Source organism: Misgurnus anguillicaudatus, chromosome 7, assembly GCF_027580225.2.
Source record: "Misgurnus anguillicaudatus chromosome 7, ASM2758022v2, whole genome shotgun sequence".
NCBI classification, from domain to species: Eukaryota; Metazoa; Chordata; class Actinopteri; order Cypriniformes; family Cobitidae; genus Misgurnus; species Misgurnus anguillicaudatus.
In genome coordinates this window covers 16,447,490-16,473,476 of record NC_073343.2, presented here as the reverse complement: position 1 = coordinate 16,473,476, position 25,987 = coordinate 16,447,490, and the positions used below count along the sequence as shown (strand labels likewise).

At 40.0% G+C, this 25,987-nt stretch overlaps 1 protein-coding gene and 1 long non-coding RNA gene across 2 annotated transcripts in view; one reads left to right on the top strand and one right to left on the bottom strand.

Annotated features, from left to right (window-relative positions):
- The first annotated feature begins 1,327 nt into the window (after window positions 1–1,327).
- LOC141349226 (molybdenum cofactor biosynthesis protein 1-like) overlaps window positions 1,328–25,987 on the top strand; it is a 178,251-nt gene continuing 153,591 nt past the window's right edge. Inside the window, exon 1 of the mRNA XM_073869476.1 lies at window positions 1,328–1,675. Within this exon, the coding sequence (XP_073725577.1) occupies window positions 1,550–1,675 (126 nt within the window). The 5' untranslated portion in view covers window positions 1,328–1,549. The remainder of the gene's footprint in view (window positions 1,676–25,987) is intronic.
- On the bottom strand, window positions 13,820–15,353 carry LOC141365287 (uncharacterized). Its single transcript, XR_012370525.1, has 2 exons — window positions 15,093–15,353; window positions 13,820–14,634 (listed from the first exon to the last, which is right to left on the bottom strand). It is a non-coding gene; the product is annotated as an uncharacterized lncRNA (long non-coding RNA).

The window sequence follows — 25,987 nt, the reverse complement described above, 5'->3', positions numbered from 1 at the left end:
TCCGTGACTGGTCACATATACATTCATCCAAAGTGTCTTATAGATCAGAAAATACACAGAAAAAAGCATCAAAAGTTTATTACATTTGCATAATTGTTCTAGTATCTGCTGCAGAGTAGTTCTAGTTACTATGACAAAGAAACGGTCTGAGCGTGACTAATCCATTGGAAGCCTCAGATTGATCTATGACACATACTTTCTGATATGGAAACTTTGTCTGAGGCAACACGTGCCAAAAAGTAAAAAAAAGCTTAAAAGGTATGTAGTAGAGAGCCTCCTTCAGACAAAATAAGATTATTAATTAAACTCAAAAAGCATGTTTTAAAGCCTAACTGCTCTATACATTGACATTGATGTTCTCCCATTAGGCCATACATATAGAGTTCCATCTGTTGTTCATATGCTAAATTGGTTGTAATTATATAGTGTGGTATTGCTATACTGTATTATTAAGGATATGTGTTTGACACTAGTGAAAAACAAATTTTATAAGGCATTTATAAACTAGCTGAACTAGCTTTAAGTGCAATCAGATCATGATGGCAGGTAGTCCAAAGACTTCATACGTAGAACATCATAATGTGTGGGTGTGTTCACAAATGATGCAGATGTACCATCTGCTTGAGCATACATTCCATTTACGTTCATAATCTTGCTATTAACCAATTGTTATTAACATAAACTTAATTAGATTACCTGTGGTTAAGTAGTGTTTAAAGAATGTTTTTCTTGCAATATTAATCATCCTCTACTGTTTATAAGAATTGTGTAACACTACTGTGTCATAATTTAACACCTTTATTTTAAAGAATATAATTATTTCTATAGGCAGGTGCTAAAAGAACAAGACATTAGACACAAAGGAAATAGAAATTGGGACCATTGCCTAATTCACAAAGCTAACAAAGTCAACCACATTAAATTATACCAAAATTATTATATAAAGTCAAAGCTGTAACCTATTTATGATCATTATTCACTGTTAATTACTTTTAAAAATATATATTTAGGATAAAATACTTCAATTTACAATCCTATCTATCTGTCCGTTCTGTGTATTTAGGTCAGATTCGCCACACCACTAGATGGTGGTAAAACTCCATGTCCATGATTTCTAACGCGTTAACACGTGATTAACGTGTTAACACGCATCTACGCGTTAACACGTAGTGCGTGTTAACACGTGATTTACGCGTTAACACGTAGTGCGTGTTAACACGTATTTTTAACATGTTTTTGCCCTGTTGGCCTTCCATACGATCGAGACGTTTTGGCTTCCTAATATTGCACTTTTCAGTGCTTGTGCGGCGCGAATCATGACGCAGCACAATTTGCATGCGACGACTACCAGCCTCAGGTTTGTAGTTTGTAGTCGCTTAAACTTCACTACCCAGAAATCAATGAGAATAATTCGGCGCTGGTTGGCTAAATAAAGACACAACCCCTACCCTCGTGATTGTTCAAGGCGATCTGCTGGTCAACTTTAACACAGCTACATAAGGCTCAGATAATGTGTTTTTCCAGTGTAACCTGACGTTTCGTGAGTGCGATGGCCTTAAACTGCAGTAGATTTTACCGTCTTATTTTAGGAGCACACAGCGCGGCTGAGGTCTGCTCAAAGGGAACAGTTCAACATTACTCCAGTATTGCACGTGAAGAAAACAGACTGCTGCAGGTATGTGTGACAGCTATTACACTTGCAGGAAACACCTTAGGTTTGTAACTTAAAGTAGACAAATTTGGTGTTACTTGTTGTACAAGGTTGCAGAGTAGGTAAGTTATGTTCAGAACTATTTAAGTAATTCTGTTATGCAAATATGCAAGTATCTTATTTAATGTTTTAAAAGTGTCAAATTTTTGATAGTAGTTGTCTTTAGGTTTAAGTGCAAGGAGTTGCTTGTAGCACAATTCACCGTAACAAAAACCTTTACAAGACTTTTAGTATTTTAAGTATTTAAAGTAAACACTATTGGGTGGTTTCCTCAGACATTTTAAATTAATCCAGGACTAGCCCTATATTATTTAGGACAATTAAGTAGTATTTACTAACAAACCATACAAATAATAATACAGGTGTGCAGCTTGAGACAAAACAGTGACACTGACATATATGTTAAGATATGTCAGTACAAGATGTTTTTAAATTAAGATGAGTTTTATTTATTTATCCTTTTGGAAACTTGTTCTGTACCATAAAGCACGCCTGATACATCAATACATAATGACGATTAGACAAATGACAAAACAAACACAAAACAAAATATATAAAAAGAATTTCCCTCGCCCCAACAACCCCCTCACTCATGTACACAATATCAGGACAAAAAAAACTCAGACCCCCACCACATAACTAGGACAAAGTGCAGTTGTGCATACCCAGAGTCGTATAATAATAGAGTTACGACACTCACATAGACATCCGTTGTAAGAATGGAATGCGGAAGTAACAGCGTGTCATGTAGTGACGCATAGTTCCAAACGCAGCACTGAAGCCCATTCATTTCAATGGCACCTGCTGGTAAATCGATGAAATTACCGTTTCTCTTTACATTTTCAGACATTTTATGAATATAGTCAACAGTGATATTTTATGAACTCTGCTGTAGGTAATGATTATCGTTAATAATAACTAGTAACATTTTTATATTTTAATGAGTTGTGTATAATGTGTGAATAATATAAATTTAATGCTTTAATATTTTATTACTGGTGGCCATCTACTTTATACTTATCTTTTTTTATATTACGAGTAACACTAGGGGGCAACAGCGAGAAGCTAAATGCCTTATAAGAAAGTCACACTGCTTCACAATGCTGCTATGTGTTTCATTGTGTTTGGTAAGTAATACGAGTGATGTATCCTCGAAAATCATGTATAATTATATTAACATTTAATGTGTACTATAAATACAATTAATTATCAATTTAGTGTGTTTCTGTTATGCTTCACTGTTACAAATAACCGTGTTGGCGATCTTTTTTGTGATTTTAATATAGTAAAAGTGTAGGAATTATGTTTTTAGCAGATTGATAGACATTTATATAGCCATATTTTTGCTATAAAAATAAAAGATAAACTGTGTTGCTGTAGTTGGTATAGATAACCACAGTTATCTTTGGGTCATCATTAACTGTTTATCTTTATTAACTGATTTACTGTATTTCCATCACTCCCTAGTAAAAAAAAACCGTTATAAACATAGTAAGTATAGTGATCAATTCACATTACAAGCTAATATTTACCTAAAATAGCTGAAAACCTATGCAAACAGATTGACAGCCCTGCTTGGTTAGGAACTGTAGAACGTTACATGAATCACGTGACCGCGCGGCCGCGAGATCAAAGCGTTTCGTAACTCTCTCTTTATATGACTCTGTGCATACCATGATAGTCCCACAAGGTATAAAGTGCTTGTTGCTATTTAAAAGTGCTGTCCTCCAGGTACATGTACTCCTTATTCATCAATATAATGCTAGTTGGTATAAATGACTTACTAGCTCGATTTGTTTGAAAATAAGGTAGCCTAAACCTCCTTCCTGATGGCAACATCTCATATGCCTGATGTAGAGGATGTGACACATCTTTATTTATTGCTTGACCTTTCTTCAACACCCTTCTTGAACAGGTACTTGCCATGCTTTCTAATTCTTTCCTTGCAACCTTACTGGCCAAATTAACTAATTAAGGCAGCTCTGTTTCTTGTTTACAAATGAAAAGTTAGGAACTAGCCCAATTTCTTTGCAGTTGTCATTTAGTTTAATGCTGTGGTTCTCAAACTCTGGTGTGCATACCCCCCCACCCCCTTATATATTTTATAATATTACCATATAATACTTGTTTTACGTGTTATTTTAAAAGACCTGTCAAATTGAATGATTCAACACCCATGTTTTTAACGTCATTGATGAGTTTTAACTTTTCTTTTTATATATATTTTTTAATTTCATTAATACATGTTCTATAGTTTGTGGCTAATTACTATAATGACCTGATTCATGTTTTCCTATTTTGAACAGAGAGTGATTCAATCTAGAATGCCATATTCAGATGCATGAAATAACTGTATCTTCTGTTCCTAAAAACATTTTTCCCATTTCCTACTTGCTGTTGAAAATTATAAACCTGCCCTTGCTATCACAATTCCATGCCCGAATTCCATGAATTCTTAAATGTTCCCTTTAACTAAATTTTTGAATATCTGTTTCTGAGTGTTTAAGAACTTCCTTAGCCAGCTTATCAACTAGGGGTGGGACAATATATCGATAGGGCAATGTATCGTTGGTCTGTCTCTGGCGATACGAGAATCGATATGCTGGCACAAAATATCGATAAATAAATGAATACACACGATACTTTGAATAGATTTCCCAGCCTCATTACTTTATGGCTCCTCGGGGTGGCCCTAAACACATGAATTAGTGAAACGTGAAGAGATTAGGATAGGATGGCGGATGCGCGCCTCAGCCACATTTCAGTCCAAATGCTTTAATACCATTGATTGGCTGGTAAAATTTTTATACAAAACACATTTTTATGTTGTTAAAGGAATAGTCTACTCATTTTCACTATTAAAATATGTTATTACCTTAACTAAGAATTGTTGATACATCCCTCTATCATCTGTGTGCGTGCACGTAAGCGCTGGAGCGCGCTGCGACGCTTCGATAGCATTTAGCTTAGCCACATTCATTCAATGGTACCATTTAGAGATAAAGTTAGAAGTGACCAAACACATCAACGTTTTTCCTATTTAAGACGAGTAGTTATACGAGCAAGTTTGGTGGTACAAAATAAAACGTAGCGCTTTTCTAAGCGGATTTAAAAGAGGAACTATATTTTATGGCGTAATAGCACTTTTGGGAGTACTTCGACTCGGCGCAGTAACACCCTTCCTCTCCAAAATGAGCTCCTGATTTTTTCATTATTTTTGGCCAGATAATGTATGTTTTTTGACTCAAACTTAAAGTACATGATTGGCTACTAAATTACGAACAAAAGAGGCAGAAGATTTTTTAAGGTAAGACCTCTAATTATATTTTTGGAAGCACCTCAAGTTTATAGTAATTATACAAAGCTCAATGGCAGTTAAAACTGTTAGAGCAGAAGCATCTTTTAAAAATGAAGAGGAGCTGGATATAATATATCCACCAGATATTAAGTATATAAAAGACAAGAAAAGGATAAAAGAGAAGATCTTAAAAGATAATCCAGAGATACTACTGTCTGACTACAGTGGATCAGAAGATAAGAGAGTTCGGTGTAATCTGCTCTTCTTCACTGAAAACCCTTCAGCATGGCACACAGTCCTCTGCTCTAATATGGCCTGTAGCAGAAAAGGTGGCATCAGTAAAGGCAGACAACTCAATCTGGAAGGAGACGATGACACAAAGATGATTGTGAACCTTTATCACAACGGCACAGTTATGGTACAAGGACCAGAAGCCAGTCTTGATGAATTCCAGAAGAATTTTAGACGCTATAAAACAGAGGTTCATCATCTTGAGAAAGAGATTGAAGGAAAGAGCTTCACAGAAGATGTGTCCTGCAAACCATCAGTTAACATCACTGACCCCAGCTCAACAACACCTCAAGCACACAGACACATCAACAGTCCTGCATCTCCTAAAATAAAGGCCTTAAGAGACAACATCGCTGAACTGGAGCAGGACTACTGTCTGTTTAAAGAAGAAATAACCAACACACAATGCCAACTACAGCATCAGATTAACCACCCCGGCATACAACAAATACAGCAGCTCTGCTCTACTGTCAGACAGCTGGAAGAGTCCAACGAGGAGCTGAGACGAGAACTAAAGATTGTTAAAGAGGAGCTGGTCAGGAGAGAACAACATAGCAACACACTGGAGAAACTGCTGGAGGAAACCAGAAACAAGATAAACACCAACACAACACAACATCAGCAGTGTGTTAGTACACAAACATACAACACCTCCACTCCTGACTGCGTTACAACCACAGCTCAACATCAGCAGTGTATCAGCACACAATCACAGAGCTCCATCACTCCTGCAACACCACAATCTCCTCAAACGTCTCAGAACCTCAGGACGAAAAACAGCAGTGACATCAGACAGCATCCTCCACCAGCTACAATATCATTTAAGAGCACAAACAAAGAACAAAAGAAGAAAGACAACATTGTCATCCTCTGTGACTCCAACGGACATCATCTTAACCACAGACGTCTGTTTCCAGGAAGATCTGCGAAGAAGTTCTGGTGTCCTACTTCTCAATCTGCTTTGAGACTGCTGCGTGAGGGTGTATTAGGAACACCTTCGCACGTCATTCTTCATACGGGAACAAATGACCTTAGTACCAGGAGGATGGATGTCACTACAGCCCTGACCGACGTGGTGAAAACAGCCTGCAGGATTTACCCCAGAGCCAAAGTCATCGTCTCGACCCTTCTACCTCGCAAAGATGTGCCACAAAGGATCATCAAAAAAATTAATGAAGATTTAGTTAACGCCTGTGCTTCAATGACCAATGTCCAGATAGCAAACCACCAGCGTATCACCCACGAGCATCTATACGACCATATCCACATTCATCAAGAGGGAATGAAACTGTTTGCAAAAACACTGAAGGAAACAGCACTGAGAGACCCTCAAAGAGCTCATCTTGATGAACATGGGAAGATGACCGGTCAGACGAAGAGCTACGCCGCTGTCGTGGCAGGTAGAAATAACACAGACAACAGTGACCTCAGCCAGATCAAGAACATGCTGAAAATTATATGTAATAATCTCTTAACTTAATTACCATACAATGCAATTATGATAGGAAAATAACCATTACTTTGAAATCAATTATTTTTTTAATGTGTTTAACATTGTATATTTTGAGGCACTATGTTTTCTTTTTCACTTATTAATGTAATTCACTTAACTTACTTGATCTTCTTTAAAAACATGATTGATTTATAAATTCATACATTATTCTGGTAAAAAATACATGTAAATATACTAATGCCATCATTTAAAATAGCATGCTATAATATTCAGGGAATGTGCTCCTCTGTATTTGGGGACAAAAGTACTTACCCTGATCTTCTTAATATTGTACATAGTTCGGATATAATTATTTTAATTGAGACATGGAGTCGTTCAGACCCTAAAAGCCACACTCCTCCAAATTATAGAGAGTTTAGTATACCATCAGTCAAACACAAGGATGTTAAACATGGAAGAGATTCAGGAGGAATCATAATCTGGTTTAAAGAGCATCTTTGGCATTATATTCAGCCTGTGAAAAAAGGAAAAACACACATTTGGATCAAACTACAAAAAGAGCTTTTGTGTTTAAATGAAGATATGTACCTGTGTGCCACATACATCCCTCCACATGAATCACCCTATCATGATGAAGACATCTTTTCAACCCTACAGTCAGAGATCCTCTACTTTCAATCTCTGGGCTCAGTTCTGTTGATGGGAGACCTGAATGCCAGAACTGGGAAGGAACCTGACCATATCACTTCAGCTGGAGATAAATATATTAACACCACAAATATCTATCAGCTGAAATATTTTAGTAAGACACGCCAGAACTATGACAACACAATAAATAGATGTGGAAAACAAATCCTGCAGCTCTGTAAAAGTCTGGGTTTACACATAGTTAATGGCAGAACTAAAGGTGATTCTCTGGGCCGATGTACCTACTGTTCTTCATTAGGCAGCAGCACTGTGGATTACGCCATCACTGATATTGATCAAAATCACATCAACTACTTCACAGTGATGCCACAGCTTCCAATATCAGACCACAACCATATAGTCATCAGTCTGAACACATCAACAAATCATCTGACATCTTCACATCAAAAAGCTAAGATGTTCTCCTTACCCACTAAATTTCTATGGAGTAAAGACAGTCCGCCCCAGTATGAATCTGAGCTCCACAGCACTGGTATCAGGAACATGATTGACACTTTTATATTGACCGCATTTAAAGAAGAAAAGAAAAGCATAAATTTAGCAACAGAACAGCTAAGCAACATTTTTTCTACAGTCATCAGAAAAACCCTGAAGAAAAGAAGATCTTACAAGAAGAAAAAAGAAATGGTGAAAGCTGAATGGTTTGATAAAGAATGCCAAACATTAAGAAAGGAATTAAGATCCTTATCAAATAAAAAACACAGGGACCCAGAAAACCAACAAACACGAGCGTCATATCAACAAGCCCTTAAAACGTACAAGTCCCTGCTAATGCGAAAGAAGGCCGACCATATGACGAAAAAGCTAAAAAAGATTGAGGAGGCAGTCGATCAAAACTATTTCTGGGAATTATGGAACAATTTAAATAAATCCAAAAAAGACAAACACATCCATATCACAGACCCCAACATTTGGACCGAACATTATGGAAATCTCTATACACAAAACAAGCCAACCCTTACTCAGGAAACTCTGACCTCACAGCTAAATATCCTGGAGCACACAATAAAGGATCAGTTAAATCATCTGGACACACCCATATTAATGAATGAACTGACGGACAAGATCAAATCTCTCAAAAATAAAAAATCATGCGGTCTGGATGGGATTTCAAATGAGATGCTGAAACATAGTAGCCCCAAACTGAAAGATGCTATCCTGAAATTATTCAATCTTGTACTGAAGTCTGGACAATTCCCAGAGATGTGGAAAGAAAATCTGATCACCCCAATATTCAAACACGGCGAGAAGTACGACCCAAATAACTACAGGGGCATCACAGTGAGCAGTAACCTTGGAAAACTGTTTTGTTCAATTATAAACGAAAGATTAGTTCATTTTATTCAAGAAAACAAAACTCTAAACAAATGTCAAATTGGATTCATGCCTAAACAGAGAACATCTAATCACATCTACACACTCCACACGCTTATACAGAAATATGTTCATCAAACTAAACAGGGGAAAATATTTGGCTGCTTCATCGATTTTAAAAAAGCCTTTGATTCAGTGTGGCATCAGGGACTTTTCCTAAAATTAATACAAAGTGGATTCGGAGGAAAGACATATGACATCATAAAGGACATATACAACGGGAACAAATGCTGTGTTAAAATAAATGACAAGAGGACAGATTATTTCAATCAGACTAGAGGAGTGCGTCAAGGCTGTAGTCTCAGCCCAACTCTATTTAATATCTTTATTAATGAACTGGCCACAACGATTGAAGAATCTTCTTGCCCTGGTCTGACTCTCAATGGGAGAGAAATCAAATGCCTCCTGTACGCTGATGATCTTCTGTTACTGTCACCGAATGAAGAAGGATTACACCAAAGCCTCTCTATTTTAGAGAAGTACAGTAACGACTGGGCATTACCAATAAACATGGAGAAGTCTAAAGTCATGATCTTTCAGAAAAAACCTCGACTTACAGACAAGAAGCATATTTTTACACTTGGTGGAACAATTCTTCATCATGTCACCTGTTATAATTATTTGGGTCTGACCATCTCTGCTTCTGGGAAATTTGATATGGCAATGAAAGAACTGACTGACAAGGCACGCAGGATGTATTACAGCATAAGAAAATCACTGTTTAAATTCAACCCTCCAATTAAACTGTGGCTGAAGATCTTTGACAGCATCATTAAACCAATTCTTTTGTATGGAAGCGAAATCTGGGGCCCCAAATTTAAATTGAACTATGAGTCCTGGGACAAAAACCCTGTTGAAATTTTCCACCTTGAGTTCTGCAAAAACATTTTGGGAATTCATAGAAATGCTCCAAGTCTCGGCTGCAGGGCAGAATTGGGAAGACTTCCTCTCTTAAGTGATATTCAGAAGAGAGCCGTTAAGTTCTGGTTCCATCTGTCAGACACGCCACCTGAAAACTACCATCACAGTGCTTTTATATACAGAACTGAACACCCAGAGATCGACCCAATGCACTATTTAGAAGAAAAACATCAACTAAATTCAACAATTCAATTCAGGAATGCCAAAGTCAAAGAAACAAAAAGAAGAACACAAGAAGAGTACATCCATTATTGGCAGAACAAAGTTACACAGATAAAGAAATTAAATTACTTTTACAAAATTAAATCTGATTATAAATTGGCATCATACCTGATTAATATTAAAGACTTTAGACAAAGAAAAATCCTAACAAAGTATCGCATGAGCGAACACAAGCTGTCAATAGAGACGTGTCGACATAAGCAGAACTGGCGATTAAGAGGAGACAGACTTTGTTCTCAATGCACTGATGGAGTCGTGGAAGATGAGCTTCATTTCCTCACAGAGTGCAGTAAATATACGAGCATAAGAGAAAAATACTTCACTCTCATAGCTCGTACTCTTCCTGAGTTTCAGTTTGTGAGTAATTTAGAGAAACTCTCATACATTTTGGGAGAGAAGGAGGAGTGTGTCCACCTAGCAGCACAGTATGTGGCGTCATGCCATCAAATAAGGGAAAAGGGTTGAACTCACTTTTCCCTTTATAACTGCTATCTGTTGTTTATTTTTTGTTGTGTACTTTTGTTTCATTTTTTTTTATACATATGTTTTTTTTCATTGTATTAATATGTGTAATATATGTTTAATGCTTTGGCAACATTGTATCGTTTACAGTCATGCCAATAAAGCTCAATTGAATTGAATTGAATTGAATTGAGAGAGCGCGAGCGCGAGAGAGAGAGAGAGCGCGAGCGCGAGAGAGAGAGAGAGCGCGAGCGCGAGAGAGAGAGAGAGCGCGAGCGCGAGAGAGAGAGAGAGCGCGAGCGCGAGAGAGAGAGAGAGCGCGAGCGCGAGAGAGAGAGAGAGCGCGAGCGCGAGAGAGAGAGAGAGCGCGAGCGCGAGAGAGAGAGAGAGCGCGAGCGCGAGAGAGAGAGAGAGCGCGAGCGCGAGAGAGAGAGAGAGAGAGAGAGAGCGCGAGCGCGAGAGAGAGAGAGCGCGAGCGCGAGAGAGAGAGAGCGCGAGAGAGAGAGAGCGCGAGAGAGAGAGAGCGCGAGAGAGAGAGAGCGCGAGAGAGAGAGAGCGCGAGAGAGAGAGCGCGAGAGAGAGAGAGCGCGAGCGCGAGAGAGAGAGCGCGAGCGCGAGAGAGAGAGCGCGAGCGCGAGAGAGAGAGCGCGAGCGCGAGAGAGAGAGCGCGAGCGCGAGAGAGAGAGCGCGAGCGCGAGCGAGAGAGAGCGAGCGCGAGCGAGAGAGAGCGAGCGCGAGCGAGAGAGAGCGAGCGCGAGCGAGAGAGAGCGAGCGAGAGAGAGCGAGCGAGAGAGAGAGCGCGAGCGCGAGAGAGAGAGAGAGCGCGAACGCGAGAGAGAGAGAGAGCGCGAGCGAGAGAGAGAGAGAGAGCGCGAGCGAGAGAGAGAGAGAGAGCGCGAGCGAGAGAGAGAGAGAGAGCGCGAGCGAGAGAGAGAGAGAGAGCGCGAGCGAGAGAGAGAGAGAGAGCGCGAGCGAGAGAGAGAGAGAGAGCGCGAGCGAGAGAGAGAGAGAGAGCGCGAGCGAGAGAGAGAGAGAGAGCGCGAGCGCGAGAGAGAGAGAGAGCGCGAGCGCGAGAGAGAGAGAGAGCGCGAGCGCGAGAGAGAGAGAGAGCGCGAGCGCGAGAGAGAGAGCGCGAGAGAGAGCGCGAGCGCGAGCGCGAGAGAGAGAGCGCGAGCGCGAGAGAGAGCGCGAGCGCGAGAGAGAGAGCGCGAGCGCGAGAGAGAGAGCGCGAGCGCGAGAGAGAGAGAGCGCGAGAGAGAGAGAGAGCGCGAGCGCGAGAGAGAGAGAGCGCGAGCGCTAGAGAGAGAGAGCGCGAGAGAGAGAGCGCGAGCGCGAGAGAGAGAGCGCGAGCGCGAGAGAGAGAGCGCGAGCGCGAGAGAGAGAGCGCGAGAGAGAGAGCGCGAGCGCGAGAGAGAGAGAGAGAGCGCGAGAGAGAGAGAGAGCGCGAGCGAGAGAGCGCGAGCGCGAGCGAGAGAGCGCGAGCGCGAGAGAGAGAGAGCGCGAGCGCGAGAGAGCGCGAGCGCGAGAGAGAGCGAGCGCGAGAGAGAGAGAGCGCGAGCGCGAGAGAGAGAGAGCGCGAGCGCGAGAGAGAGAGAGCGCGAGAGAGAGAGAGCGCGAGCGCGAGAGAGAGAGAGCGCGAGCGCGAGAGAGAGAGAGCGCGAGCGCGAGAGAGAGAGAGCGCGAGCGCGAGAGAGAGAGAGAGCGCGAGCGCGAGAGAGAGAGAGCGCGAGCGCGAGAGAGCGCGAGCGCGAGAGAGAGAGAGAGAGCGCGAGCGCGAGAGAGAGAGAGAGCGCGAGAGAGAGAGAGAGCGCGAGCGAGAGAGAGAGAGAGCGCGCGCGAGAGAGAGCGCGAGCGAGAGAGAGAGAGAGCGCGAGCGAGAGAGAGAGAGCGCGAGAGATAGAAAGGTGGGGGCCGGGTGACCGTGAAGATGATGCACGTGTCATAAGCTCATCATCCAGCGCGCAAACTGGATCAACTGCAGCACATACTGAGGTAACTGAGCAGGCAGGGAACTACACTGTGACCAAAATGGTCGCATATGCTTATGTGCATATGTGTTTATAGCATCCAAGTTGGCTTCATTTTGCGTGCAAGCAGGTTGTGTCTCTCCCGTTGAGTGTCCTTTCACGTGCTCTCTGTTTCTCAATGAATTGGGTGCGACGCGAAGCAACCTCAGTGTCACATTTTATCCTTTCATGTTTCTGAACTTGAGCAGAGTTTTACCATTAGAGGTCTTTCTTCACTGAGGACGCGGGACCCGTACAGTTCCGGGTTTATATTTTAAATGGTCAGTCGGGTCCGGGTCGGTCCTAGTTCATTACTTCGGGTCCCAAGTCTGATTAATATTGTGTGTAAAACCCGAGTCGATTGGAGAACGGCCGCTAGCGCAAAGCTCGAGTGCTGTTTCAGCGTGCATCCGGTTTCTTTGGCGATAACAGCTGGCTCTTGTCACGACCACGCGCCGCTTCATTTTTTTATAATCTTACAATTAATAGACCATATCTTTACTAAAATCTAAACAGTTTGCACAGAGATTGTAGCAAAAAGCAGTGCTAATACTGAATGAGCAAAGCTGACTCAGGATATAAAAAACGCAAAGCTGTAATGTAAAGTCTGTCATCGGGACAGCAAGTAGACTTTTAAATCTGAAATAATGAGTGGATTAAGCTTTTTTAATCGGCAAAAGAGAAATAGAAAGCAGAAGCAGTAAAAGTGCCTAATAGAAATTATTAACATTATAACATCAGTCACATTTATAATCTATAGACCTGCACTGTCTATTAATATACTGTACATAGTATTGTATATAATTGAGTTTGATAAAAGGGGTCATTAAATTGCTTCATATATCAGTGCAAAAACAAAGTGTTTTCGTGGTGCTTTAACAAACAGTGTCAGCTTTGGTTATGGCAAAGAAAGTTTGGGGTGGTTAGATTAATGAACTATAATGTGAAATTAATATTAATGTTTAATAAATCAAAGTATTGTGTTGTGTCACACATTATTAGTTCTTTGTCACATGTATAGTAGACCATTTTTTGTCGGTGGATATAATGATTGCCCTTTTCACGAGCTACCACCACAAGTAAATTTCAGATCTGTGGGAAACACTGAAAAGTATGTCTACCAATATTTACACAGTGATTTCGTCTTTTTTAAAGCAAATGTGCACCTTAGCCAGTCCAATAACTATTTCGTTTTTATGTGGTACCATGATAGAATTCATTTGCAAACTTGCCAACATATTCCTTCAAATCAGGAGACTTAAATCCTTTTAAGTGGAATCTACAAAGTTTACATATGGTTTAAGAAATTCCTTACAGATAATATCTGAACACACTGTAAAGGTTTATATAACTGCATGGCAGGTTACATCTGATCACATATTAAATGTTTAATATAACTGCATGACAGGTAACAGCTGATCACATAGTAAAGGTTTAATATAACTGCACAACATCTGATCACATTGTAAAGGTTTAATATAATTGCACAACATCTGATCACACTGTAAATGTTTAATATCACTGCATGACATCTGATCACATATGAAGGTTTAATGTAACTTTACAACAGGTAAAGCAAGACCACCCTGCAATAAATTAAGACACAGCTTTATCGGAGTCATCAGGAGCTGATCCCAAGTGTTTATCTGGAAGCTGTTGGTGTATGTACTGGTAAAGTGCTTGGCGGCGACTGTGTAATGGATGCAATATCAACCCTCTGTAAAGCTGACACAAAGATGGTTGTTTCTCAGCAGAGATATGTACATTTGTGCCAGCTCAACACATTGAAGTAGTTTCTCGGACAGGGTTTACAGGACTAGGATTTAATAATATTAGGACATTTTAGTTTTTACAAACAACCCCTACAAAAAAAAACAAGACTGGTGCGCATCTTGTGACAAAACAATGGCACTCATATATGTTGAGGTATGTCAGTAGAAGGTGATTTTAAATTATTGTAGCTCAAATATGCATTTTAGCCTGGGACCAGCATAAGCCCTGTCAGGGAAACTGCACCATTGTTTTCCCATATCAGATGTAGGTTGCTTCAGGTTGATTTGTGATTTTAAAGTGTAGTTGTGGTCAGAGACGGATGGATCCTCCCATTGTGTTTCTGCATCACAGTTTAGGAACATGTTGATTGTATCATCCTCACAGTTGTCCACTGCATCACTACACATCAATGCATCTGTGAAAACAATATAACCATAAACATTTTTATGTTAGTATTTAAAATAAACTTGCATCATGAGAATTAATATATAAATGGCACCCATACTTAAACAGAACAGTGGATTAGAGAGAGATGCATTAAAAAGAGACAGTAACATTATACACACAACCTTTAACTTCAGTGTTAAATAATACGTTGTTTAATAGGTCATTATCAATATCTGAATGAGAAATGAACTGACATTCTAGCATCTGAAATGTCAGTAACTTGTAGGAATCACGTGGGCTACTGTAAGAATGTACTATAATATCTCGTTGTACTATCATAAATATAAAAATATAGGTGAACAAATAAAACCATTCAAATAGATGCATTTTATAAACTAACGTTACTGATCTTAAGTGTATTTGTAGAACGGACTTCACAAATCTAACTTTAGGCGAACGAGCACAAAGTTAGCTAAGATAGCTTACCTGAAACTGGACACCTTTTCAACACCCGGCGTGGTTTAAAGTTACCGGAACATCGTAGTCGAACCATTTACTTGGGATAAGGGTGTTCCTCAGTTGGCTTAAAATTGGTAAGAAAGAAACATAAAGGCGATCGAGTGAGCTTTTTAAGCTTAACGCGTCGCCTTCAGTCACTGCCTCAGCTGCTCATCGTCTATGCGGCCGGAAGAACGTTGACAAAATGAGCGCAATGGCGCCGCCCTTGTTGTCGTGAAAAATAAGGTGAATACACTTTAGTTTAGTGAAGAAACAGTTGCCTGATTTCACAGGTTTTGTTCAATTATAAGGCCAACTAGTGGTGAAAGCATACAATTTTTTTTGTGTAGCCTCAGACTCTGCTCATACATCATCGTATCAAATCTGGGGAAAAAAATTATTTTCGTTGCGAAGTTATAACCATTTATGTGTAAAAAACACAAAATTTAAAGGTAATTTTTAGTTTTTTGCAATTTTCGGCCATTTCTGATGGAAATTTTAATATTACGCAAATAGAGTTTTTTGTTCAGAAGGTAATGCTTTGTTCTTCTTATGGTGTTTTCGAGTCAATCCGAATAAAGCTCAAAGAGATATTTGCGCGTGTTTTTTAAGTGCTATTTTGCCGCACAGGGTTAACCGCAAGGCAAATCCTGGCATGTTTGGTATCATTGGACTCGGCAACTATTCAAAACTCCAAGAAAACAAATCCCATGAAAATACGTCAATCACAGCCAAAGTTATAGGCGCATAAAACATTCGTCTGGCCACTAGGTGGCGCTGCAACGAAACTGTGCATGCACCCTCAGTTCCTGACTGGCATCTCAAGTACCAAGTTTCATGTCAATATGCCTAAGTTTGACGAAGATACAGCCTAAAATCTGTTTTTTTGCACTTTACGTAAAATTCATTGACGCGCTATATGACAACGGATTGGTTTATCGAAATTCTTTTAATAACTTTTTGCCTTGAGTGTCTCTAAATGCTGTACACCGATTTTCGTGGCAATCTGGCAAAAATCTCTAGGACGAGTTCGCAAAAGTAGGTTTTACGAATAATTCAAAATGGCGAAAAAAATTTCATGGCGGAAAAATTTTCATGACGGGTCCAATCGAATCGTCTTGAGTCAAGGAATCAGAGGAAGCAAGAATTTCATTTTTATGACTTACAGATCAGAAGTTATAAGCAGAAACGTAAGTGTAACTTTGGACTGTCGGTGGCGCTTGCGGGTTTGAGATAGGCACTCCAAAATTGCTGTGGATAGTATTTGGACTGTCCTCTCAGTGTTTCCTCTATAATTTTTTCCAGCTGTGGCGGCAGGGGGCGCCCATGATGATTTTTAATGTAGAATATAGGCTACAGTAAACTAACATGTATTTTTTTATCACTTTCATGCTGTCATTTACTTTTCCTTATATTTATAGCATATTGCTTTTCTATGTTTAATCTAAACTGTATTTTCTTAAAAAATACGTAAGTTTTATAGCTTCATATGGATCTTTCATTGTAGTTTTAATGTAGTGTGCAAGTTTGTGCTCATGTTTAGCGTTACAGAGCTGTTGCAAAGTCCCGCACAGTCCTGTTTGATTATCCGCACCGCTGTGATATGACAGAACACCTGACCAGTTATCCGACATCAGCAGCAATTTATTCCAGCATTCCACACTCGGCCTGTTTGACATAAAGAGCCTGACCCGGTCACACCCCAAATCGCGCAGCTAAATATAAACCTTTAAAGTTCTTCAGACAGAGCTTAAACACAAATAAGCCATTTAAAAACTGCTACCTATCGGAATCGAGTCGAATTTTGGTCTTGGATGTTAGACCTGCAGTTTAGCCTACTCTTGCTTATTGAGTCCCTACCTGCATCTACAACGCAAATGACACGTTAATATTATTACACCCGTTACATCAAATATTATGCGGTTCACCCGCGGTTACCCCGATCCTGCTGTCTGAAAACATATATGAAACCGTCTCACTGTCTGCCTCAAGTTTTTATTTCCAACGTCCGTCTCTTCCACGGGAATAATGTAGGTTTCCTTCCAAACAGATTTGACTATTAATGTCTTGCAGTCCCATATAAGTCGTATTCAGTGTTTAGCCTTTTGTTTTTGGACAAACATCTTATCATTTAATGTGAAACTTTGTGAGGGTCGATCTAAAGCACAGAAGATTGACTGACAGCTGAGCGGTCAGCAGTGCGCTGCGCTTATAGTCTATATTCTAAATAACTAATGGCCTGATAAGTTGATAATATGAGTACAGTGATTCCAAATGAATGTCCAAAAAACTTCTTTCTCGCAGCCCAGCGCTGCGTCCGTGTATATGCGCATGTGAAAAGCATACGCGTGATGACCTTGCAACTTATATTACCCTTAATTTATTGCCATACAGATACAAGTAAAATAACATTCGAAACTGAATTTTTTTTTTATTTGTGTAAACTCACAATAAGGAGAAAACCTTGTGCTTATTTAAAATCATTAAAAATATGACGTGCTTTCTGCTGCTTTGGTTTAACAGCGCCTCACAAAAAAAGAACAGCAACTCAAATACTTTTTTATTCGTTTTGTCAATCTGATAATTATAACATATTTCGTGTAGGCTTATTTATTTTATTATTATTTCTCAAAACAGAGACGTAGCCTAATCATCATCTGTTGATTTAAATCCATTTGTGCATGAAACTAAACCCATGGGGGAAATGATGATATTTTAGGAGATTTATTTATTATAAATGAGTGAACAACGCGAATCCAGAAAGAAATTTATTTCTTTAAAACAGCCAGTCTGGCAGGGCTGACATTTCGGTAGCTTTATTTATTTTGCGAGCTGCCCTCGTGGGTTTTGTCTAGAAGGGATACAGAAAATGCCGAAAAGTTTAGGATTAGATTTGGAGGTAGGATTTTTAGGATGAAAACAGCGGCTCTGGCTAAATGAGAGACAAATACATCCTACAATCCTGTGAAATTTTGTGTTTAGAGTTGGGTTTGGGTGAAGGATTAGGATAAAACAGTGCTCATCCGGCGAGATTTCGTTTGCTGTATCCTTTCTATCCACAACCGCAGGCGTGGCGGGGATGTTTTAGGCGTGGCGGCCCGCCACGGTTGAATGTATATAGCGGAAACACTGCCTCTGTCAGTGTGCCAAATTTCATAACTTTCCTACGTACGGTTCTATGGGCTGCCATAGACCGCAATGGAACAGGAAGAAGAATAATAGTTAAGAAAAAGAAAAAGAAAACTAATGGATACAATAGGGGTCTTCGCCCATTCTGGGCTTGACCCCTAAAAAACTATCAGTCGGAATTTTTGCAGATGAACGATAGTTATTGTTATCGTTATCTGCGAGGATTAATCGGCAAATCCGATGAATCGGTCGACCTCTAGTCTTAAGTGTATGAATATATTACAGTCAGAAAACAGTCTGTGCTTATTTGGTCTTAAAGAGACAGTAACCTCAATTAACCTACTTAAAGGGCCATTTCACCGATAGGAACATTAATCTTTATGGAAAGTGAGTCATATTTGTAGTCAAAATGTAACATAAATGTAGAATTGTGTGCCTATTTGACCGAGAAAAGACCAAATGTGACTTTAGAGCACATTTGTATGAAAAACTACAACTCCCATTATGCACCACAATGCACAGCACTGCAAGCCACTCCCATTAATCGGAACACGGCTCAGATATGATATTGTGTACATAAATGCCACGTTAGTAAAACAAAGAAAATAGCCACCACCACTGTGTCTGACAGACACCAATCATGACTTACTTTTAAACGTGGTGTTACATTGTGGTACACACAATAACACTCTGGCCTGGTGTGTAGCAAAGTCTTATTCAAACAGTAACGTGCGGTTTCAGATCCGCAGTACAAATGTCTTTTCAAGTAGTTAAAAAAGGGTATGCATTTTAAATGTTTATTTAGTTTTACCAATTTTCTTTTTGTCTCTTGTTTACTGTAATTACATCTGTGTAATATCAGCCTCACTGCTCTCACAATATAGACATATAAAACACCGCTCAGATATGCTATTGTGTATATAAATGCCACCTTAGTATAACAAAGAAAATTGAAACACTCACTTTAGTTAGACGTCCGTTTACCCCTGCATCCTGCACACAAACGCGTCCCCTGCATAATATCTCCACATACGTGCTGCCTCAGCTCTTGGAGCTTGTGCTCGTAAACCGAAACACGTCTTTGAAATAAGCACGCGCCCAGAAACATTAACAAAACAAACGTTCATATCCTTATCTGATCCAGAAATCTTAAACCGAAAGCACACAGCGCGAGTCTGTCCAAGCTCATATACTCCGTATGTGAAATAAACATGTCCAAACGCGCGCAAAGTTGCCTCGAAACCTTCACCAAACGAACGTCCATGTCCTTATCTGATGCAGAAATGTTATAAAGAAGCCACACAGCGAGAGAACAGGCAAGCTTCTCTACGCAGCAGAGGCCGATGGTTGCGGTGTCTTCCCCCGGCTCCTCTACCCAGCCAACGCCCAGGCTCCGGCCTACTCCTCGGGTTTCTGTTCCTCCATCTGCCTCAGCTCTTTGCAGTATTGTGGCTCATAAAGGTGCAATGTACAGCGGATTAGAGCATCACGCTTGCGAAATCACCCTCTTCTATATAATATTGATTAACTTCCACTGTTATTGTAACATGAAGTCTGACTAGATCCACAACTTCTTTTTAGCTTAGCTTAGCATAAAGATGGCGGCTGATAGTTTTTTCCCGTCTGTGTTCGTATATTTTCGTAAGTCCCACCCACTGATCTGTAATTGGTCTGAAGCGTGAGTGGGTCCCACCCATAGCCCCCACCTTGGAAAAATGAGGAATGAGTGTCTGTGACGATGACGATTTTTACATCATTGAAAGAAGGAAGTGCCTCACTGAAATCAGTATTTCTCCCCTCTCAGGGGAAACTGAGGGAATGATGCACGACCATTCAAAAACATGACTGGGGTTCTAACGGTACAAAGCTTAATGCAAATGGGTGAAGTTTCCCTTTAAGTCTGTGTCATTAATGTTAATCAAACAACCAAAGACAAAGAGAAAATCACTTCAGTTTTGATTTCTGTTTTGATTTCTGTACCTAATGCTAATTTTAGATCTTATTTAATGTGCAACTTTGTTCTTTTTTATAAAAGTTTGCAATTTCTTTATTTGTTATTAGATTTTCCCCTTTATCCCCTTTTTTGCAAATCTTAATCGTCGGCAAATGGTGCAGAATGCAGCTGCTAGGCTCCTTACTGGTGTGCGCAAACGAGAGCATATAACCCCTGTGCTTAAGTCTCTGCACTGGCTCCCAATACGTTTTAGAATCGATTTTAAAGTTTTTATGCTGGTTTTTAAATCTTTGAATGGGCTGGCTCCTGAATACATTTCTGACTTAATCTCCATCCATAATCCTGGAAGATCACTTAGGTCATCCAATCAGAGAATGTTAAGTGTTCCGCGGGTTAAATTAAAAACTAGAGGAGATTGAGCGTTTTCTGTGGTTGCACCAAAACTATGGAACAGTCTACCTGCTGTTATTAGAACTGCCACCACACTACATGAGTTTAAGGTTAAACTCAAAACCTACTTGTTTTCCTTGGCGTACAAGTGTAGTTGATATTGCGGTGTCTGGAGTGTTTTTATGTATTTGTCCTGTCTTTCTGGTGTAATTGATGCTTTTAGTTTTATTTTATTGTTAATACTATGGATCAATGTACAGCACCTTGGTCAACAATCGTTGTTTTTAGTGGTGCTATATAAATAAAGTTGAGTTGAGTTGAGTTGAGTTTATGCTGATCTGAAAAATAATTCAATCCGTGCCTCAAAAACTGTAATGTGATCCGAACCATGAGTTTTGTGATCCGTCAAACCCCTAGTAAAGTTAGTACACAGTGATAGCCATAAATGCAATGGTACTAATAATTGGCAGCATAATTTCTTTTCGGTGTTTCGATTTTCGGCCTTGGTTTCCTCATCCCTAGGTGCGTCTGAGAAAACAATGCACAGTGGGCAAGTGCATCAGTGGGTAAATATCAGTGAGCTATTTAATGTTGTTATGGACCCATTTGGGGACAGTAGGTAAAAGAAACCCCACATTTTAGACAAACAGGGCGCTAGTGAGTGACTTAAGAGGCACACCTATGTCTGACCTTTTTGTCCACACTTAACAGCCGACAACTCCGATGTGTGTGCCAAATTTTAGGTTAATCTAAGCATGCCAATGGCCCTAAATATGTCTGAAATAAAAGTATCCACTATTTAGCAAGTGCAATGTCTCAGCATCATGTTCACCACGTTTAGTGTCAATCGCATGAATCCCCTAGGAGGAGTATTTAAAAGTTCACTGCATGCATTTTTTAAACTATCCAAAATGTCTGACTTCCTGTTGGGCGGAGCTAATAGGTTTGAGGGCGAAAGTCAATGAGATCTATTTACGTACCATCTCTTGTACATGTGTGTACATGTTTGCCCGATCTGTGCACCAATGTTTTTTTGCATTACAGGGGGCGCTATAGAGCTCCCTTGCCATGCCCGTGGTCCAGCCTTTACCCGGACCTGATGGCCTTCGACTCTGACGTCTGTGCCAAATTTCAAGAGTTTTTGAGCATTTTAACCTCTCGACGTGCACTAGCTCGGGGGCGGAAAGACATCAGTTTTTTTTTAACGCTGCTAACGATATCTATATAGCTTACTGCCTCAAACAATAATAATATTAACGTTACTATACATTGTTTAAAAGGTCTACGGGTTTAGCATCTGTGTATGGTCTCTGTTTTGATATACAGATGCTCTAGCATCATAAATATAGTATTTTGTTACAGAAGTCCAGATGACAACATGCAGAATATGAACGTGATCTCTTACTTTTGTGTTGATATAACGATCGCGAATCGAATCCAGTCTGTTTCAGATGTGTGAATAACCCATAAAAACGCTCCAACAAAATACATCCAATGACCATTTTTGTCCACAAATGCGTATAATCCGTGAAATATAGATATATTGTCCATTGTTTACATCGATTTCACATGCACGTAATAAAATATAATATACAATCTGAGGACTATTTACATCGTTACACTTGTATATGAGATTACACTCGCATTCAAAACCGCAGCCAAACTTTATTTCTAAAAGTAGGCGGGAGTATAATACATAATATCCAAACAGCGCTGTCAAATATCGTGACGTCATCTGACTCGCTTGTTCCTCCAATGACTTCGTGGAAAATATTGATAGACAGAACGTGTAGCCAATAAGATAATGAATCCAACGATCTTTGTGTGACGTTTTATTTCCTGGTGTGGAAACGCTTACATTAGGATAAATAGGATAATATTATACGCTTACATTAGGATAAATAAGAATAAGAACGAACGTGTATGCATGTAAACAAAAGACTTTTATTTTGGGGCTGACTGGCACTTAGAAAAAGCACTAGTCTTACAAAAACTCTTGCAAGAACCTAATTTTTGGGTCTATTGACTTCAAACGTGAAACATAACTTCTTTAGACTTGTGGCTTTGGCATCATTGCATTTCTAGGTTTCACACATATATTTTTCATTAAGATTTTTAGTATTAAAAAAGATGTTATGCAAAAAAATTTTATTACAATTTCAGCCTCTCTGACTTTTTTAAATTGATCTTAAAATAATTTTGAAACCTGAAAAATGAAGCTCAAGGTGTCTTCTATCTAATGATACCACAGGGAAAGTAGGTCTTTTCATGGTTTGGGCCAGAGTGGAGGTGTTTTTCAAGAGGTTAAGGCACCCAAGTGCCCAAAAGTGTTTGAAAAAATAATAATAATCCTAAGGAAAATAATAGGGCTTCGCACCTTTCGGTGCAGGCCATTTGGCCTCCTTGGTGCTCGGGCCCCAATAACTTTGAGGAAAAACAAAAGGGTTTCGCACCTTTCGATGCAGGCCATACATATATATACATATACATATACATATATATATATACACACACACACATGAGATTAAGTAGTTTAATCGGGGCAGCCGGTGGTCATTGGTCAGACATCGGCTGTGCATAATGTTGTTAAAGAATCGAGGACGAGACTGGTAAAGAGACACAAAATCCTATTAGTGTATGGCCTGTTCGCATGTCACAGTATTGTGGTTTAATATCTGCTGTAGGGCTGTAACGATAAAACGCGTGTCCCATTAAAAAGACCTGCCTAAAATCGATTCTGCATTGCAAGGCTGCGATTCTGTGTTTAATGTGCAGCTTGTGCGTGTACTATGGCGTTTTGGTCAGTAAGAAATCCTTATCAATCTAAAATCATTATGAGTTGGAGTCGTTTATAACGTGCATTTAAAAAAGTAACACTCGTTAAATAAAATCATTCAAATATTCTTTATTATCATGAAAATACATGAAACAATCTGAAGAACGCCGATATAAATATCATTCTAGACATTTCCTGGAATAGCATCTGTAATGCTACTTCTTCCGTGGCACAATTGGAGTTTCTGCACATGAGCGCCCTCTGGCTTTTGGATGTGGCGGCATTTCACCGTAATTCATTCAAATTCATTAATTGAGAAAAGGCGCATTTGCACGATAAATCGTTACAGCCCTAATCTGCTCGGTTTCAGACAGGCTAACTATTGCGGCATAAGTATATTACCTAGGCGAGTTATGTGAATGCTTTTTCCGGACAAGCTAACTGTAGCAGGATAAGTAGATTCTCGAACATTTTTTTGGTAAATCATTCCAAAGCTTAGAGGCTAAGTAGGAAAAGAATCGACCACCTTTAGACACTTTTGATATTCTATGGATAATTAAGTGACCAGAGTTTTGCGACCACAGTGTACGTAGTGTATTGTATTCTGATAGTAGTTTTCTAAGATACGAAGGTGCTAGGCCATTTAAGGCTTTATAGGTGATTAGCAATATTTTAAAATCTATGCAATGTTTAACTGGTAAGTAACCAGTGTAAAGATGCCAAAATTGGGCTTATGTGGTCATACTTCTTAGAGTAACTGTGCTTTCACACCGCCACCGGCGAGAGCGTCAATAAAAGCTCTGGCTGCCCTACTAACGACGCTATAGAAAAGGTGTAGTGGATGCTCTGATGCTCGAATGCATTCTCTGAACTCCTCTCAAGCAGAGGTTTCCGCCTTCCGATTGGTTGCAGCCAAACCGCGTCAGAGCTGATTTCCACTGTCCTCGATACTCACACCATACATGACGTGCTGCTCGACGGGGCTCGCCACCGGCTCTCATTGAAAATGAATTACTTCCGGCTACTTTGACGCTCTCGCCTGTGGTGGTGTGAAGTAGAGGGCTGCATTGGGATTGGACTCCCGCGGGACCCAACGCAAATCTCGCGGGGGCGGGCGGGTTCACCTTTGCTGTGGGCGGGAGTGGGTGGTCAGAATTTTTTTGCGGGAGACCCGCAGGTCCCGGTGGGATTTTGCATGTAATAGAAATGGGGTCAACACATGAAGTTGAAAAGAAAATTAAGCTAAACATTATGTGGGACATACCATGGCAACTTCGGGGAGCACATGCTCAATGCTGTTATACACTATATGCCTCGCGTCTGGAAGAACTGGTGAGCACTAGTGACAAATCCGGTTGTTAACAGTTAAACTGTTTGTTTGTTTGTTTAATTAATCATTTGATGCATGTGTATTATGCAGTATACATTTGAAAACTGAGGTTTTGTTTTAACGGTTAATGTTACAAAACACTGCTTAAAAAATTATGTCATTTTAACTGCGTAAAACCCAACGCAGAGCGAAGGCTGAGTCAAATCATTGGTTTCAATGTGGTCATTAGTACGAATTCAGTACTGTTTGATCTTATAGAAATTATAGTATATAGCAAGTATTATACTCTAACACCAAACGCAAGCAAAGTTTAAAGTTTGAGGACATGATAAAGTACACTATCAACCAGACTCGAAACACCAAGTAAGAGCCCGGAGCAAACGAAAAAACATAGGCTATAACAGACTGCACGGTCGGCATATGAATATCTTTTTCTTTATTTGGTTTGACATGTTTTTATGAAGAAAGACAACCATATTTAGCCTACTTGCTCCGGTGAAAGCCTGTTCTTAATGCCAGCGGAGAAAACTCTGCTTAAACAGGCATTTGCAGTTCTGTTTCATTTTCCACATAGAGCACCGCATATAGCTAATAAATGTTCTCCATTTCGTTTTCCATGTCTGTCCCGTTTAGCTGTAATAACAAAATAAAATAAGCCATAACAAGACGCTAACAAATCTCTCATGATGCGCGCTGATGCGGCGGAGAAGCACGTCTAAATTAAACCTGAGCCGGTGGACAAAACAAACAACCCGGTGTTAAAACTCTAAATACTTAAATTAGTCTGCGATCTGAATTGCCAAAACAATCAGATATACACACAAATACATTTTCATGTATATATAATTTATATTTGATGTATATTTACAAGACTGTAAAAGACAATACATGAAGTGGAAACATTAAATGAATAGTAGCATTCACCCTGCGGTGGCGCATTAAAAACAAACAAACTAACATTCCAATAGCATCTTTTCCATTATAATTATTATTTTAGATCAAATATTCGACCATTCGTGCACATCCCTAATTTTAAACACAATAGTGTTGAAAGTCTGTTATTCTGGATGTTAATCTGAACCGATGAAGAACATGCATTTGTGTAGTTTACACAAGCTCCGAGAAAATCCGCGGGAGCGGGCGGGAGTGGACACAAATATTGCAGGCGCGGGCGGGAGTGGAACACGCAGGTTGCGGGAGCGGGCGGGACTGGTCATAAATTCAGCGGGTGCGGGCGGGCGCGGGTTTAAAAAAACAGTCCCGCGCAGGGCTCTAGTGTGAAGGCACAGTAAGCCCTCTTGCAG